Source organism: Geotrypetes seraphini, chromosome 4 (genome assembly GCF_902459505.1).
Source record: "Geotrypetes seraphini chromosome 4, aGeoSer1.1, whole genome shotgun sequence".
NCBI classification, from domain to species: Eukaryota; Metazoa; Chordata; class Amphibia; order Gymnophiona; family Dermophiidae; genus Geotrypetes; species Geotrypetes seraphini.
The window spans coordinates 48,705,730-48,724,350 of NC_047087.1; the positions used below are offsets into that span (position 1 = coordinate 48,705,730).

General features: G+C 40.2%; 2 protein-coding genes across 3 annotated transcripts in view; one reads left to right on the plus strand and one right to left on the minus strand.

Moving 5' to 3' along the window:
- VPS35 (VPS35 retromer complex component) overlaps positions 1-118 on the minus strand; it is a 169,109-nt gene extending 168,991 nt beyond the window's left edge. Inside the window, exon 1 of the mRNA XM_033941682.1 lies at positions 71-118. Within this exon, the coding sequence (XP_033797573.1) occupies positions 71-103 (33 nt within the window). The 5' untranslated portion in view covers positions 104-118. The remainder of the gene's footprint in view (positions 1-70) is intronic.
- On the plus strand, positions 36-16,920 carry ORC6 (origin recognition complex subunit 6). 2 transcript variants are annotated; one of them, XM_033941684.1, is made up of 7 exons: positions 36-962; positions 2,112-2,241; positions 10,045-10,208; positions 11,458-11,547; positions 12,850-12,962; positions 14,364-14,426; positions 16,313-16,920. In XM_033941684.1, exons 1-7 carry the CDS (start codon positions 898-900, stop codon positions 16,432-16,434), a joined length of 747 nt encoding a protein of 248 aa, XP_033797575.1. In that variant the 5' UTR covers positions 36-897; the 3' UTR covers positions 16,435-16,920. The 2 variants fall into 2 exon arrangements, with proteins under 2 accessions (XP_033797575.1, XP_033797576.1); XM_033941685.1 differs by having other exon boundaries at positions 40-962; positions 14,367-14,426; positions 16,313-16,919.
- Positions 16,921-18,621: the final 1,701 nt, after the last annotated feature.

The window sequence follows — 18,621 nt, forward strand, 5'->3', positions numbered from 1 at the left end:
GAAGTGATGTGAGAATCCGCCAATTATGTGCCGGGTTTGATAAAAATGCTTTAAAAAAATGTATCTATACCTTGATTTCGTGTGAGGTTATTTTATATTCCATTTGTCTTGTGGATTCTTTTCGCCACCTCAAACGTGGTATATAAACTTTCTACAGAGCTTTTTGGGATTGCATCGTGTGAGTTTAGTGTATTTTCTTTTCTTATTTTAAGCACTTGGTGTGTTATTTTGGTAACAGCTAAAATGTTTTCATGACAATTAAAATCACCTGATCTGAATTCACTGGCTTCAGCCTCCAGGGACTTGATAAGCTAGCTGTTCTTTTCTGCCCGATCAGAACCAAAATGTTATTGGTGCCGACACTGTACTTCTCCCACGAAATCTGGGCGATCTTGTCTTTACCTTGTTCCTATACGGGGGCTTATAGGCTCTCATTTCTCAGGATAATCTAAAAACATTGAGGAGCAAATAATAACAGTAATGTCTGCAACTCCTACTCTGTCCACTTTAAAGGCAATAGCAGATAATTATTTTTTTTTTCAGTTATTGAAATTTGTATTTATAAAGAAAACATTGTAAACAATTCGAGACAAAAAACTCTCTGCGGCGGCTTTTATAAAAAGAAAGGGGAAGCATCTTTGACACTTGCCCGATCACAAAGCAAGAGAGAGACCTTGCAGGTTGCCACACACCCGGGAACAGCAGCGAGCACGTTGCGGAAGAGCAGTACGCTTGGCTGGGCCACGTTGCCACTTTCCCAGAAGCCAATCCGGGTGACGGAGGGGCGGGGGACGATGAAGTACGGCCAATCTCGTCGCGGCAGAAGATTCCCGCGAAATTGAGAAGGCGGAAGGGAACAGAGAAGAGAAGCCACCTCGAGTCGCTGAACGGTGAAATATGGAGCTGGACATTGTGCAAAGGCTAGCGCCCAGGTTAGGAATCGCGTCTACAGCAGTGCTCAGGTAAGAAGTCGTACCGATTCTGTGCTAGGGTTACCATATGGCTCCAGAAAAAGGAGGACGGATTGAGACATCCGGGTTTTATTTCCATTGCTTTCAATGGAAGTAAAAGCCCTCCTTACGTCCATTGCTTTCAGTGGAAGTAATCCGTCCTCTTTTTTCTGGAACCACACGGTAACTATACTTAGGGTTGGGGAACACTTTGCCTTGGGAAGTCAATTCAGGGGCATTAGTCAGCACAGGAAGCTTTGTGGCCTATCAATTGTTTGAAAGTAAGAGCAATTTGATTGGCTTTACTGTGCGCTTTCTTCCTCTAGAGAGGAGAACAGCACTTTTTTTTTTTTGTTTGGCAACACTACAGCAGTAGTGCATATGAACAAACAAGGAAAGGAGGGAACCAAGAATACACTAGTGTCCCTAGAGGTCAACAAGCTTTGTGTTTGGGCAGAGGATGTCTCTTGACCATTTCAGCTGTGCATACTACAGAACTGGACAATTAGACTACTTTCAAGGCAGATATCAGTTGGACCCAGGACTCTATCGGCAACTTTTTACCTCCATGGTGGACTGGTGGGGAACTCTTATTTTCAACTTCATAGCAACACAATGAAATGCAAAGTGTCTGCTTTTTTCAGTTACAGAAAGGAGTCAGGGCATTCACACTGAATGTACATGCTAGTACAGCCCTGGTCAGAGTGTCAGCCTCTGTTTCTTTCCCCCTTGATTGCTCATAGCTCAAGTAAGGCCCAGCTAGCAATACACAATTCTTAGTGATTCTAATAGCTCCAGATTAGCCTTGTCATCCTCACTATTCATATCTATTAGTGGGTCTTCCGGCACTATTGTTGGGAGGATTCAGATCTCTTTGGGGGCTGGGACCTTGGGGCTTGGCACTTGAAAGGCATCACCTGAAAAGATGGGTTGACAGCTGCGAACATTGCTTACCACGTAGAACTAGCATATGCCACAACCATCCATAGTTTTAGGCAAGTGATTTTTAAACTTTTCACTGTATGTAATAATTTCACAAATGTAACATTATTGCAAATATGCTTATTACAGGCTCGTATTTATATTCCCTCTCCCCTGTTGAACTGATTTGAAGAAAACCAGTATTACTGAGCAAGAGCTTTTCATTTTTCTTCTTTACAGGAAAGCAGAGGAGTACATGCGCCTTTCCCAGCTGAAGTGCATGGGTTTGTCTGCACATACCACAGTAACTAGCACTGCAGTGATGTGCCTGGACACGGCTTGTTCCTCACTGAAACATCCAGTAGATAAAGTAAGATTGGAAAAAAGTGTACAATGGGGGTTGTTTTAAATGTTGCAAAAATCAAATTCTAGTTGTGTGTGTATGGTTGGGAAATGTAAAGGCCAAAGTTTGAAAGCTACAAAAGAAAGCAACTATACAGCAGATAATTTGTCAACAAAATTGTTTTCATTATGTTATTTTCTTTTAATCACTCCAAAAATTTAGTAGGAGGGCTTTTTGCAATATCTGAACCGTTTATATTTATTTTTTCAAACTTTGATCAATACACTCCCAAGTAAACTTGTAAAAGAAAATAGCTTTGGAGAAAGTAATATAGAAAAAGGAAACTCAGCTTCCAAAGTAGGGAACAAGAAATGCGGGAGGAAAAAATAACACTTCATTCCACTATTCAGCCCACAATTATGGAGGAGGCATAACCAGCTGAATTTCAGGAAATTACAAAATGAGGCTAACCTTCCCAATACGAATTATTAACTATTCTATTGCTCTGTAGAATCAAATAATTTTTGTAATGTCACCATGAATTTACCTGGTCTTTGTAAAGTATTGGCCTCCCTACGTCACCATATTGTGGGTAAAAGTATATATTTGTGTCACATTAGGATAAAAACTTATATTGATAAATCTTGGACTGTAACTATGTCAAATGTATTCTGTAAACTGCATATTATGTATATTGGTATTAGATCCCAAATATGTGTCAAGTAAGGATAATATTAATCTACCACTAGAAAGGTGGAAGTGGATTGAATAAATATTAATAAATAAAGCTATTCCGCTTGTGCAATGTAAGAGCACTACCCCCAACGGAAGAAAAAGCCTCATAAGAAATGCCTGCACCGGATCAGACCTGGGGTCCATCCAGTCCGGTGATCCGCACACGCAGAGGCTCAGCCAGGCATACCCTGACGCATACATTAGTCACTCGTATCCCTCAATGTGTCCTGCAAGAAGATGTGCGTCCAATTTTCCCTTAAATCCTAGAATGGTAGTTTCCTCCACCATCTCTTTCGGGAGAGAGTTCCAGGCGTTCACCACTCGCTGTGTGAAGCAGAACTTTCTGACATTTGTCCTGGCCGTGTCCCCTCTCAGCTTCAGGCCATGACCTCTGGTCCAAGTCTGGGTCACATTCGCCAATGTGAATAAGGCTATTTCTTGCTCTCCATACTTTCCCCCTGCTGGTGAGTGAGCTTGCTCCATTTTGTCGAATCCTTTTAGCAATTTAAAAGTCTCTATCAGATCCCCTCTCAGTCTTCTCTTCTCAGGTAATATTATGGTAGAGCATGAAAATGCTCAAACCTCCTCCACCCACATCATCGGCAAAAAAACTTCCAAGGGGAATGTGCAATGTCCACTACCTTATGCAGGATAGTTGGGGATAGTGCTCTTACATTGCACAAGCGGAATAGCTTTATTTATTAATATCAAGTAAGGATAAAACATGTATTGAAAAACCTTGTACTAAAACTATGGCTTATTGTAACGTGTTAACTCTATATTATATATGTCAACCTGTAATCCGTTCTGAGCTCTTTGGGGAGAACGGGATAGAATATTAATTAAAGAAATAAATAGATAGATAGAAGATGGAGAAAAGAAGATGACTTAGGAACAAGCTGCTTACCACCAAGAAGCTGGTAAGTTGCTGTGGGTCAAAGAAAATTTACTTCACCCCTTGCCATTTACAAAGATAATTTAACCAAAAAGCCTCCCAACTGCAAGATTCTTGGTCTCCTTAATAGAAACTGTGTTTTGGTGGGGTTTTTTTCTCTTAAATTGCTTTCACCACATTAGGGAACACATTAATAATTCTAACCATAAATTTCTCAAGTCACCTCCTAAGAAATGGTTTCAAAACCCAGTCTGTCGGGATCCAGAAAAAATCTGCAATCAACATCTATGAGCCTCTAAGGGCTCCTTTTACTAAGCCGCGTTATGGCTTTAACGCATGGAATAGCGTGTGTAAATTGCGCGCACGCTAGACCTTAACGCCAGCATTGAGCCAGTGTAGCATGCGGTAATTTCCTGTGTGCGCTAAAAACTCTAGCACACCATAGTAAAAGGAGCCCTAAGACTTCCAAAATATTTAATGAATCAGAGAGCTGAAAAACATCCTATTCCTTTTGTCTCAAATGAGGTCACATGTTATATCCATGATTTGGAAGGGGGGGACAAGTATTTTCAGGAATTTTTAGGACCTCAAAAAAAATTCTTCAACATAACGAAAGGCTGATAAATAGGAGCCATAAGCCAGAACCTGAGCTCCCTTCAGTTATTCCACAAACAACTGAAAACCTGGCTTTTCAGCAAATTGTAGCTCTATCCTTCCCCCCCTTTCTCTCCCCCCTTCTACACATAAGTTCATGTAATCCTTTTTCTTCTTTTCTACCCACTATTTTAAGTTCTTGTAAACCGTGTCGAGCTCCATTCTCATGGAGATGATGCGGTATATAAACTTAAGGTTTAGATTAGATTAGATTAGATAAGAAAACAGATAGACAAACCTCAATGTTCTCCTTCTTTGGACATTTATCCAGGTTCTCAATTTTTCTCCTCAGACTTAAAAAAGCTTGCATCAATGTTGCTTCCTTGCTAAAGTTCATTGTGATTTTTACCTCCATGTCACCTATGAATTTGTTGTCCATTTGCCCCAAATCATTTTTAAAAGATGAGGATTTTACAGATATCACTTGTATATATTGAGAAAGCAAAGCATTTTGCCTTGGCAAGGACTTCATAAGGGAGGCATTAACTAGATTTTCTAAATAAAAAATGTTTTACGCTTTTATGAAAATCCAGTTGAAATCAAGAGGGTAAGTCCATCTCTTTTGACCTTCTATCCAACGCTTTCGATGTCAAGCCTCAGTCAGCCATTAATGCAGTGTCTTCATGCTAGTGGGTCTTCTATCAGTGTCGGTCCAACTGTTCCTCATCCAAGAAGGACCTAAAGTAAAAGCTGCTAACTTTTCTTCACTGGGAGTGTCCAATGTGAGGGAGAAACCTCCCCCCCCCAAAAAAAAAAAAAAAAAAACAACCAAAAAGAGATTACATTGTATATTCCAAAGCAAATAACTTTTTATTCTAGTAATTAGTATTATAGCAGCATTTGTCAAATCAGAAATAAATCAGTTCGGACATATACAATGGAGAGAAAAAACCTCATACCAACAGTGCCGGCATCTTTCTGTAAGCATGGCGCAATTTCTCTAAAGAGACTCTGCTAGAGCATGGGGGTTTTATACAAAAGGTATCCCTTATAGTAAGACCTTCCCCTGGCTATTATGTACCACCCTATTGGATAATCCAAATGCCTATCTAACTCCCTCTCCTAATCCACGCCTCCATTCTTCCCTGGGGGGCCCTGGACAGGCATAGCTTCTAGAACTTTCTTCTTCTTGAAGTTTCCATTCTTCACACGGGTACAGCATCACGTTATCAGTTGTTAGGTTCCCGGTTGGAGTGTTTTTGCTGACTTGCATTTTCCTTTCAGCACTGTTCATTGTCTTCCCAGCACTGGTTAATGTCCTTGAGAAAGTCTTCACAGCAAGAAATCTACACACTCATATGCCACACATTAGCATCTCAGCATCTGAACTGAAATCAGTTTATAAAAACCCATGACTTTAACAGCTTCAGCAAAATTTAGGAATAGGTCTCACAACCTGTAAAAGTCTCCCATAGGCTCCTGTCGTCCATCTCAGACCCCACCTAACCAAGCTGCTTGAGCTGATCAGCCATGTCAGCTGCTCCAAACTTAATACCTCGGTTCTCTCCAAGATTCTCGGATCTCCGAGAATCTCAGAGAGAACGGGAACCCGAAGGCCTTGAGCATGCGCAGATGCTCAAGGCCTAGCGCGAAGGAGGCGGATCTTCGGGCACCGGCATGTCCTGTGCGTTGGTGCCGGTGCCAAACGGGGGTAAGAAATGTGATCGGGTGGGTGGGTGGATGCCTAGGGGGTGCGACGCGAGCGGGGGGGGGCGAAACGAGCAGGGGGATGGCGGATCATGCGGGGGGGACCTTCATGAGTGGGGGGGGCAATGCCGGTTCTTGGGGGGGGGAGCAGCGCCACTGGCCTCGGGGGGGGGGGGGTTGAACTTATCAAAGCGAGTTTCCATTATTTCCTATGGGGAAACTCGCTTTGATATACGAGTATTTTGGTTTACAAGCATGCTTCTGGAACGAATTATGTTCTTAAACAAAGATACCACTGTACTGCCTTATGAGCTTTCTTCCCCTGATAAGAGTTTCCATAGTGGGATAGACTGAAGGCGTTAAAACAGCATGCACATTACTACCTGATGAGTGTTACAACTTGTAGGGCCTAAGACAAACTCCAGAGGACACACAGGGTCTTGGAGCTGTCTTTGTCCCACACACTTATCTCAGAATGACAGTATCAAAGGAAATAATTCACTCAAATCGCCACTCATTTTTATTCTGGTTAGCTTAGGGCTCATTTTACGAAGGCGCGCTAGCGGTTTTAGCACGCGCTACATTGCTGCGCGCACTACACGCTAACACCTCCATAGAGCTGGCGTTAGTATTTTCCGTGTAGCGCGGGGTTAGTGCACGCGGTATTGTAGCATGCGCTAAAAACACTAGTGCACCTTTTGTAAAAGAAGCCCTCAGTCTCTCATACAGTAATAGAAAAATATTTTATTTAAAAAATTAGAAAAGAGCACTAATTGTATATGGAGGATCTACTAACACGAAGAGCTCTCTCAGAAGAATTCTTATACAAGGTACACACACAGTAATACTCGTATATAAGACAGAGCCAAGACAAGTAAATACAAGAGAGAGAGAGAAAGGGTTTTGTAATCATTACATTACATTAGGGATTTCTATTCCGCCTGTGCCTTGCGGTTCTAGGCAGATTACAATAAAGATGATATCTGGGCATTTCCAGTAGAATTACATTACAGGAGAAGAGTAGATTACAAGTAATCCTGGCCATTCAAAGTTTTCTCAGGCACAAGGAGTCTTATCTATATAGGATTTTCAATAACATGTACAGAATAGTAAAATGCATTAGTTCAGATAACCCCAGTGTAACTCAGGTCATGCCATAAACATTCCTTTGTTTCTTTTAATCTCTGGATAGCCATGTCCCTGATAACTAACAAAAAGTAATTTGGCCCTTTTAATTGAAGGGTCGTTATTCATGCGCAGTGGAGGAGATTGCTATGCACATCTCTCTAGGTCACGGGTGGCCTCTGCTCTTCCAATGAATCCTGTGTGCTGTGCCTTATCTGAAAAGAGAAAATAGAATAAAAGAACATACAAGAGAAGAAATGATGTGAACCTAAAGGGAGGCAGGAAGAGAGGCCACTAGGTAATTATTTATTATAGCAATTTAAAGAGTATAGGATTGTTAAAACCAGAGGAAGGATCATAGGGAAAAGGGAGTTTCACTTCAAAAAGTCAAGAGAGAATAAAGTGCCGGATTTTATTGTAGCATGCTTCAGAGGTTAATCTTCAAGATTCCATGCCTCTGCGTCTCAGAACACAAACATTCTACCTGCCTAATTAGTTTGGCCAGCTGATTAGCTTGCCTATCTACAAATATTGGGTTTTCACTGTGCCAGAGAGTTTTGCAGTGAAAAAGGAAATTATATCTCAGAAAAATTAAAGTCAACCACTGTAAGACTATGTATTCACAAACCTCATATACCATAACAGGCACTGAGGGCTCCTTTTACTAAGCTGCGCTAGCGGTTTTAACGTGTGGTACAATGCCATGCACTATAGACACTAATGCCTTCATATAGCTGGTGTTAGTTTTTCTGCATAGCGTGGGGGTTAGCGCATGCTAAAAACACTACCACAGCTTAGTAAAAGGAGCCCTGAAATTAGATGTAGCGCAGATTTTGGTGTTTCAACACTAAGGAACTTTTCATCTTCTGAAGATAAAGTGGTTTGCCTTATATGCTTGTCTTGAGGGATAGAACCACCTGCCTAGGTGCCTTAGATTGCCGCCTGATACATTCAGCTTTACAAAGCAACTTAAATCTGCGTTCTTTGAGTGCATAGGGTCTTGAGTCTTGGAGCAGTGTTTTCCAAGTAAGTCCTGGAGTATCCCCTTGCCAGTCAAGTTTTCAGGAAAGCCACAATGAATATGCATGAAATTAAGTTGCATACCCTGCCTCCGTTTATATGCAAATCTCTGGCTTAGAGAAGGATACTTAGTGTCAGTACGTTGCCTTTATGCTAGGCACTATAGGTTGCTGCACTTCTATTTTATATTTTGTTATGTATGAAATGTTTTTGTATTATGGAATTTTTAATGTTTCATGACTTATGTATGTGTTCTCACTTACATATAGGTGGATTATAAATAGATGTAACATAGTAGATGACGGCAGATAAAGACCCGTCTGCCTATAAAATTCCTGGGTAACACTAATAATATCTCAAACCCGCCCAGTACTTTACCTAGGAGGAATTGGCGGGATATAAAACCATAGCATAACATATGTCTTTAAAATTCCCACAGAAAAACAACAGAAATTATGGCTGAAATATGACCATATGTTTTCACTAACTCAGGAGTTGGTGTAAATGTACATGGTTATGTATTTTATAACCAAATATTCACTCAACAAGTACACACCCACTTATCTTGGTGCCTAATTGTACCTGAGGGTAAGTTTGGTTTTTGGTTGTTTTTTTTCATAAGAGGCATTTTACATGTATATACTGGCATATACTATACCTGAAAAAAAACTCCTTTGTAGAATTATCTCCATAATATTCCATACCTAAATCCAGACTATCTCCACTGCTTATCCCCACATCTTTTTGCCCACTCTCTCAACACTGTTGCCATTTTTTGGTGTATGTTTTAATTACAGAGGGTTTTTGAGTGTTTTTTGTATTTTGGTTATCGGTAGTCGTGATTCTAATTTTATTATGTGTGAGTTTGGATCCACATATAATATATGGAATAAAAATGATTTATTTCGATCCACCCTAACCAAGGTTACACTTTTTTTTACAGTTGACCTATGTGGTAGCCTGTGTACACATCAAGGAGGGCAGTAGCAGCAGGCCTTAGCTTAATTTGCTTTTTCTTTTATGGAAAACACATTTGGCTGAAATCTGTGTAAGATCTGAGCGACAAGTTGAATTTGGTCCCTTTTCTGATCTCTTCAGCTGAGATTAAGAATCTGTACACATGAGAGGCTGAATGCTCTGCTACCTGACCCCACTTGAGAGTATGGTTATGTTGCAACTAATTGCCAAAGAATTAATGTGTCTACTTAAACTTATACATTTCAAATAAGACACAGCTCTTAATGCTTTACTATAAAGCAGGACTGTGGAGTCGGTTCACAGAACCTTCCGACTCCAATGGTATCTCCACTTCGACTCCAACTCTTTTATTTATATATCTATATAGGAGCTCGTGGAGACAGAGTTCATGGGGATGGGATGGGGGCAAACATTGTCCCTGTGTCATTCTCTAGGTGCCTTTTTCACCAATAAATATCATAAAATATATTATATTTTGTAATCATCAATGAACTTGATATCAAAATATATTCTAAAATTAAAACATATCCTGAAACAAATGGATTAATTATCTGTGAAATAAGAAATTTAAGCATTATAATATTTGCCCGACATACAATTTATTAGGAATCGGAATTGGAGTCCACACATTTTCACTGACTGACTCCACAGCCCAAAAATTGCTTCAGATTCCACAGCCCTGCGATGAAGTAGGTTCTTTGCTGGTGTGTTTAGTCCTGTTTGACTGCTTTTCATAGAAAACTGAAATTTGATCTCTTAAAACATATTCTGTGAAGGACTACCTGATCAAGCTGTCTGGTTTGAACAAGAAGACTTACGTGAGCTGTCTGAAGTCTTTCGAATGCTTGTTGGGTATAGACTCTCACCTCGGAATCCGGGATCTTGCTGTACAATACTGCTGCATGGAGTCAGTGAACGCGGCTTCAAAAATACTTCACAGGTAGGGAGTGAAGTGGTACAACGTTGGGTACCTATAAAAGCTTTATTAGGATGTAGCTCACAATGCCTGTGTTCTAGTGTATAGACTGTGTAGGTTGTCCTGTCTCCCTCATTTTTTCCTTTGGGGTTGGGGGGAGACAAATTTGACCTTTTGGGCTGTTTCCAGGCCCATAGGTGATCTGTAAGTTCATTGAGAATGCAAACTCTTCATTGAGTTTCCCTTTGAGAATCCTCCAACATGGGTCCAAAGGTAAGGTTAGCAGACGTCCGGATTTCCCCAGACATTGAGGACATGTCCGGGGGTTCGGACGGCTTTTCAAAACCCAACACTTTGTCCAGGTTTTGAAAAGCTGTGTCGGGCAGGGAGGAAGTCTGCGCGTATGCGGCCATATGACATCATCACGTAGCATCCATGCGCGGACTTCCTCCTTGCCTGACAAGAGCAGGCAGTGGGGGGCGGGGCTAGGGTGGGCTTGAGGGTGAGATTAGGGTGGGGGTAGGTGTAACTGGGCGGGGCTAGGGGGGTCCAGATTTTTCAAAAGGAAAATCTGGCAACCCTATCCAAAGGTACTGCTGGAAAGATAAGCAGCAAAAACTCTGTGGAAATGGTGATGTTCAGAATGCAGGCTTTATTAAGAAATATACAAATTCATAATCCACATAAAATATATCTAGGACCCAGATCGTTGGGAACTGTAGACCCAACATGGTCCGTGTTTCAACAATACTGTCTTCCTCATGGGGGTCCTATATTTATGAATTTGTATATTTCTTAATAAAGCTTGCATCCTGAACATCACCAACTCCACAGAGTTTTTGTTTTTGCTGTATTTGTATTTTCTGTGGGTTTAAGGGTCAACCTTTTGCTTGTTTTCCCGGAAAGATAAGCAGCAACATTTCCTTCCCCTTACCCCTTTTTCCACAGGAAAGTGTTGTACTTCATACACCGGAGGGCAAGAAACAAAGTATGAGTTAATATTCAAAAGCCATTTTATAGAGGTAAAAATAGTCATTTACCTGCATATAGTTCTCTTAAAATTACCTGCCTGGTTACATACAGCTACTATGAATCCTTTCCCAGAAACAATATCAATCTGGGATAAGGACCTAATTAATAATGCCTTTTCCCATAGGGGAACTGTTACTGGTGTTTTGGGTTTGGCCTTCTGGGCTTCAGGCCATGAATAACTTGCACAGAGTTAAGGAATAATCTGACAGTGTGCATGAAATCCTCCTGCTTTCTCATGAAGGTATGAATCCAGCCTCCCTGAAGCACAGCTGGCAGGCCTCGATTTGTCCAAGCCCCTTTTCACCACAGCAGCATTATACACAGCGTGCAGGTGAGGAGAGAATCTGCTAATTGGCACTATTTTGCAGGTGTGTGTGTGTGTAATAGACTTATGTCCCTATTCTATAAAAAGCACACCTAATAAATACTAGGAAGCATTAACATGTAAGGGGCATGTACTTTATAGAATAGTGGCATGTTATAGAATAGTTGCATGTACTTTATAGAATAGTTGCATTTACATATCCAATGGCCACAATTAGGTGCCACTAATAAATTACAACTTGGTGGAAGTGGGCAGATAAATATAAAAAATGCACAAATACTCCTCCTGGAGTATTTGTGCATTTTTGGTATTCACAATTAGGTGCCACCATTTATGCCAGCCAGGGGCACAACATAAGTGGCTGCATCCAGAGTTTGGTGTGTAACTGTGGACTTATGCTAGTATTCTATAAAGATTTGGCTCATAAATCTGCTTGGCGCCCGACTTTTACTGCTATTTATAATGTTGTCCTTGACGTGTGATTGAATATTCCATCGGACTACCTCGGCGCTATCCAAATAAACTCTGGTACAGTCCATGAGCAGAGCCGGAGGTTATCTGGTTAGCGGCCAATTCCAGATAAAATCAAATAAAGTTAGCTAAACCTTTTTGGTGTCCTAACTTTTTGTGGCTATTGGTCTGAGTATTGCTGCTAACTGGATGCCACTTGCAGGTTAGCGCTGAAACTTGATAGAGAAGAACAAAAGCTCGATCGCTTTAAAAGCAGCTTAGTCTTTTTTTATTTAAAGATGTTTTCACATTTAAGTATTAAATGTATTATACTTCTTTTTAAAGAAGTATACAACTTGGGAGACATCAGAGATTCCCCCTGTCAATCCTTTATGTGCTTCCCTAGACTTCTTTCTTTAATAACTATTGTAGTTCAACCCCTTTCCCTGTTGTAACATGTTGGTCCTTGTATGATTTGAGATGTATTCTTATTTTATAATAATGTACCCCATTTTAAAGTGTACATCGCTTAGAAGTATTATAAGCAATATAATCAAATTTTAAATAAACCTGAAACCTGATATTCAATGCCAGCTTGTATTTCAGGTACCAGCACTGAATATTCAGTTTCAATTAAATTGAGATGGTTAGCAAATTAACTTAACTTCTGACTGCCACAGTTAAATATCAGGGTGCATGCGTTTTAACTGTTGACGTAGCATATTTTTCTTCGTGGCTCCAATCATTTCATATTTGGTTCCAGATGCTGCCTTAAGTTCAGATAGCAAAAGTTGTGCTTCTTTTATCAAAAGATGTTGGAGTTACTTTTGCAAATATGACCTTTTTCATTTGCGTTAGATGCCTAAAAATTAAAGTGGAGAAGACGAAGTTGGTGGCGGCATCTGGTGGGAAGAAAGCCATCTTTGATAGGCTGTGTGCCCAGCTGGAAAAAATAGGCCAGAAGACCTGTGGTGAGTTTCCTGTTTGCCTGGAGTCAAGTATGATCTAGTGGTCTGCTATAATGAATGGAGATTGTGATCCCGAATAGTTTATAAACTAGGGAAAATAGTCTTGCTGGTAAGACTGTTTCAAGTACTGCACATGGTCTCTCTAGTATTTTCAGCATGCATAGCAGTGCATGAATTCCCAGATTTATAATGACTACTCAAGTGGTTGCTATCTCATTATGACTACAAAGCATTCAGAGGATTTGCTCAGGGAATGGCAGACGTAGAAACTGAATTGTGCTTAAACAGTCTCTACTGTATTCGTAATGGCAACATGCATCTCTGAGCAAAAGGATGAGGAGCAGTAGCAATTGTAGAAACTTAACCTATTGAAATGTAAATGATCAACCAGGGGATGGAGCCTGTCTTTTGTCATTGTGCTCTTCAAGCTGTCCAATAGCAGCCCAGTTCTAGAACTGTGCAGCATGCCAGGAATAATAGTCCCAGAAGACAAATACAGGTGATAAATTAGTAAATGATAGCACTTAGAAAGCAGCATGGGTCATCCAATCTCGGATATTGACGTTTAAAGGGGATGGGACTTGATAACGCCACTTTTTCTGTGTAATCTACACAATCAAAGTGGTTTACATGGAGAAATGAATTGTTAAGTGACTTGCTCGACTCACAAGGAGCTGCTAGTAGACTAAATGCCCTAGACTTGATTTATTGTTTAAAAATCCATATTGCATGTTTCCACTCTGTGAGGTTGACAAAAAATCAGGTTTTCCAAAACAACCAAGATGAGAATTGGTTTAAGAAATGGCTTCATTTCACCTAGTTTGGTTTTCCCGAGAACCCCAGATGTATGAAGCCTTCTGCGTCTGGAGTTGTAAATGTTTGTGTCATCTCTTGTTCTTCACACTTCTCTCTTAGACTTGTATGTGAAGCAGGAATCATGTAAGAACGTACTTGTATTTAGCTTTTGTAGTAAGTGTATTGTTTGGAGTAGCAGGGTGATTAATTTAATAGAGAGTGACATTTTGAATCTTTTCTCCCTCCTTAGACTCCTGCAAAAGCAGCTACAGTTATCATTAAAGGCTACTGGTCTTCATCTGTGCTGCTGCCTCCTCACATAGTATCACTGTGCAAACAGTAATGTAATCCTTACTTGCCTCCTGAGAGGAGCTGAATTAGCATTCTGCTGCTATTCAGAATCCTTGACAGATCAATGAAGACTCTTCCTAGTTCGGAAGGAGCCATAGGTCTACATAAAGAGAGCAATATTTTGCAGCATTTCTCACAGAACCATTCATGGCTTATGCCTGACTAGTCAAGTACTTTTGAAAATAGTCAAGGGCTTTGCTGATATCTTTCTTTGGTCTTCAAAGTCTGACTTTAGTTTTGTTTTATTCCCCCTCAAAGCAGAAAGTACACCACAGCCAGTGAAGAGACCACGAACATTGCTAGACAGCATTGAAAAAGAAGGTAGGGTGTTTTTGTTAAAGGTAATGAGAGCGCTTGAGAATTAATTCTCTCTATCTTGTTCTGTTTATTCAAAATACCAAGATTTATTTGCATAGCACTGCTGTATAGTCATTAACTCATTCGATATTAGTCCCTGTCCAAAAGAGCTTATATTCTGTAAGTGAGTCTTTGAAGCAGTGAGAGGTAGTGACTTGCCTGTGTCACAAGGAGTATCCCCTGGATTCTGTGTACTTGGTGCCCCCAACTGCACATCATAAATTTAATAATTGAGCTGATAATTGGTGATAAGGCCAGTTCTAGCTTATTAATGCTCATTAACTGGCACCAATTAACAGTTACACATTCTACTGCCCTTAGTCTGTATTCAGTAACATGCATCTAAAACTGCTATCACTGTCATGGGGCATGCACATGTTATAGAATATTAGCATTTACACACCTGTCTACGGTTACATGCTAACAATACACCAGCTTTTTGGCATGGTGTTGGTGCTCATGCCTAAAGTGAGGCACTTATATGCAAATCTATGCTAGTATTCTATAATGGAAGTTATATACACAATAGCCATCATAGAATGCATGCTTTATCCCAGAACATAATGAATGGGAGGCAGGATTACAAAAAAACATTCAGCCTATGGTCCCTAACCACAAGATACCACTAGGCAGCTCCTCCTTAGAGTAACCTGTGCTTGGTGTATTGGAGAGAGATTATGTTCAATGCCATATATTTATGCTCATTTTTTTCTTATTTCCATTTTAGACCTTTCTTGCACATTTGAAAGTTGCTCTGTATAAAAGGAAGTTGGGCAGATAATTAAGCAAGTTAAAAATTGCTAGTCATAGTGGCATAGTAAGGGGGAGCAGACTGCCCTGGGTGCCGTCATGGTGAGGGCACTGGTCCCTCTCCTCTTCTCAGCTCTCCCTGGTCCTTCTCCATTGCACATTGTAATGCACTTTGCCTTGAATGCGAACTTGTGCCTAGCTTTGCCAGTGCAAGGCAATGTGACTTGCCCAAAGTGATAAAGAGGACCAGTGGGATAGACTCAGCTCTGTGTCAAGTGCAGTTCTAGCCACTAGGCTCCTCCTTCATTCAGTATGACACTTTAGCTGAAAGTTTTTTGGGGAGTTTCATTATTACCCTTCATGAATTTATACCTTACTCTTCACTCCCTGCAGCTATAGGGAAAAAAAACCACATTTAGCCTCACTGGGTGACGACTGTGTGGCTGCCAATTCTAAGCAACTGTTCAGCTATTTCTTACTTAACTGCCAAATTATACAAATCCTGGACTATGATAAATGGTTTGACCCTCACTTGGGTTACTCTCAGTACAATAGTTCTCCTCTTGGCTCAGGATTTTTTTTCCTTTCAGGGCTTCTTTGTGTGTTTAAACTATAAATCAAATGCTATCGCTCATCAAAGTCTTGATTTAGGCTGTAAAACTAGGCCTAATTTGCAATACACAATATTCAAAGATTTTTGAGGTGTATACCTCAAGCTTGCTAAATGAAAATACTAGGGTTCAGCTGCCAGATGAGTCAGGACTTGAGGTTTTAAAGGTAATTGAAGATAGTGACTTACCCCAGGTCACAAAGATTGTGACTATGAGATAGGTTTACCAGTAACCTCATGGGTATACATAGAAATAGAAACATTAAGGCTAAAAAGACCATATGGTCCATCTAGACTGCCTGTCCGTGCAATCTACTTTCCGTTCCTTTCTCTTAGAGATCCAATATGCTTATACTAAGCTTTCTTGAATTCAGATATATTTTTCATCTCCACCACCTCCACTGGGAGGCCATTCCACACATTCATGTATATTTGTGTGTACATATCATCGAAGCAAACTGAATTGTCCCATACTTCTCTTCCACTACAGAAGATGAAGGTGTGATGCACTGCAAGCAAGAGAAAATCCAGATTGAAATGCCTGTCAGACAAGACTACCAGGAATGGAAAAGAAAGATTCTGGAGAAAGCCAGAAAGTCAAATGCTGACTAGGCAGCAACCTGCTATCGATCAGTGTACAGCAAGGCCCTTATGAACATTTGTTTTTGGTTTTTTTAATTTAACTTTTTATCCTTTTACATGGTTTTTCTCATTTAAGACTGATAATGAATGATCATCCCTTTTGAGTTTTATATTGTATATATTCATATGGTAAAATGATGAGGCATTTATTGAAAAAGCAGCTGGTCTAGCAATACACCATTAAGCTGCTACCCAGGAGGATCCAGATTTACCTTAGTCATCATTTTTATGACTGAGAATTGTGGGGTGGGGGGAGCAGTAAGGGGTGCTGCAGCTGAAAAAGGTGACTTGACTTTCTCAGCAAAAATGAAAGGTGGGGGGAGGAAGAAAATACCACTTTATTTACAGTAAAATAAATAATGCAATTCTTTACTGAATACTGCAGAACTAAATATTTGTAATGCTTTGTGTCTGATGCTGTTTTTTAATAAGGATCTGCACAATATTAAAATTAAAGTGTTTCAATTTTGATATGTGGACAGTTTCTAGTGTGATTGCCATGTTAGTCCACTTTAATAAACAAAAAAAGAAGATATTACTTTTGGAATAACCTTAATACAATTCATGATTAGCTTTTGAAGGCAAGAACCACCTTCATCAGTTTGGAAGAGGGTTTTGGCCTTTAAAAGCTAGTCATGAACCCTCCAATTCTATATTTATGTCGCCTAAAAAATTGGCACTGACTATTGGCGGCACTAAACGCAACTGTACAGAATCGCTCTTTAGCGCCACTTAAGGAGCCTTAGGTGTCACTAGAAGACATACTGAATTTATGCCAAGTTGGCCTAAATGCCTGCATTTAAATCAAAAACAGACACCTAACTCGAAACACTCGCGATCCACCCCTAACCGTGCCCATTTATAACTACATGCTTTGGACTAGGCACCTACTTTGTATAGAACCATGTTTTTTTTAAGTTAGGCACCTAACTTTTGGTTAAGTCCAATTAATGGCATGTATGAGGTTTTAAGTGGCAATTAAGCCTATCAAGTTAGGCGCCGTCATCATCTAGGTGTGCCAAGGTAGGTGCCTAACTTTGAAGCAGACTTTATGGAATTTAGGGGGAAAAGTATCAAGTTCAATTTGTTTAAAAACATTTTTTGTATTACTTCTGCTTGTTAATTTCTGGTTAGAAAACACGTCTGAAAATGAGTCTGAATGTGTTTACAGTATGGTTGAGGGAAGATGACCTTCGACTTTATAGCAGTCAGTGTTTCTGTTCTGTTGAATTCTGTATTGCAAATGTGGGGTTTTTTTTCCTATTCTGGGAGTGGAGCAGATGGGAATTTAAAATCTAACGCAAACTTCATGCTTTACCTTAGCTGAGCATTATCTCTCCCTAGGAGTTCCTGCCTTGTGCTATATGTGCACTGGGTGGAGGTTAGGGTGGGGGAGAAGGTAGGCTTCAGGGTAGATAATCTATACAAGAAAATTACAGATCTATAAATATAGGGGTCAATATTCTGCTGACAGTGGTGAGCATTTTGTTGACCACTGCTGGCGTTATTCCTGGGTATATATACAAGGCCTTGCCATGTCCAGGCTTTGCTATTGAATATCCGGTGTATGCGATGCCAGCAAACATATAGCCGGTTAAGTTGATATTCAGAACTTAAGCAGCTATGAGTTCCTACATAAAGATAGGGCTGTGTTTTATGCTGGTGCTGAATACCGGCACTAAACTGGCCAACTGCTGACTCTGCTGACATAGCAAATGGCAGATAAAGACCCAAATGGTCCATCCAGTCTGCCCAACTGTACACACTCTATAAATTAATCATTTAAATGGTTCTTTTTCTTAGATATATCTGGGCCAGAAATCAAGAGCTCTGCATAGTAGTGTGCTTAGGTTCTAGCTACTGGAGTCTCCATCAAAGCTCACTTCAGCCCATCGAAGCCCTCCCTAGCCCGTCCTCAACTGAATGGCCATATACAGGATATGGTGCTAACCACTATCCTTCAGAAACAATAACTAGTTAAGTGCCTGCTGAAAATTAGTGGATGGCTTACTCCTACTGCTGGTACTGTTTTTTGGGGTGGTTTTTTTTTTTAATCTTTATTAATTTTAAAATATAAATAGTGCAATACAATGAATTTAAACATAAACAAATCAAGAAACGCACTTTAAATATGCAAATAATTCAAAAAACAGTCAT

Bases quoted from the DNA above. Each gene is read 5' to 3' on its own strand.
- ORC6 (XM_033941684.1), top strand. From the start codon at position 898: ATGGAGCTGGACATTGTGCAAAGGCTAGCGCCCAGGTTAGGAATCGCG. The intron at 10,209-11,457 runs GTAGGGAGTGAA...TTTCTCATGAAG, and splicing joins GCTTCAAAAATACTTCACAG to GTATGAATCCAGCCTCCCTG. The intron at 12,963-14,363 runs GTGAGTTTCCTG...TCCCCCTCAAAG, and splicing joins AATAGGCCAGAAGACCTGTG to CAGAAAGTACACCACAGCCA.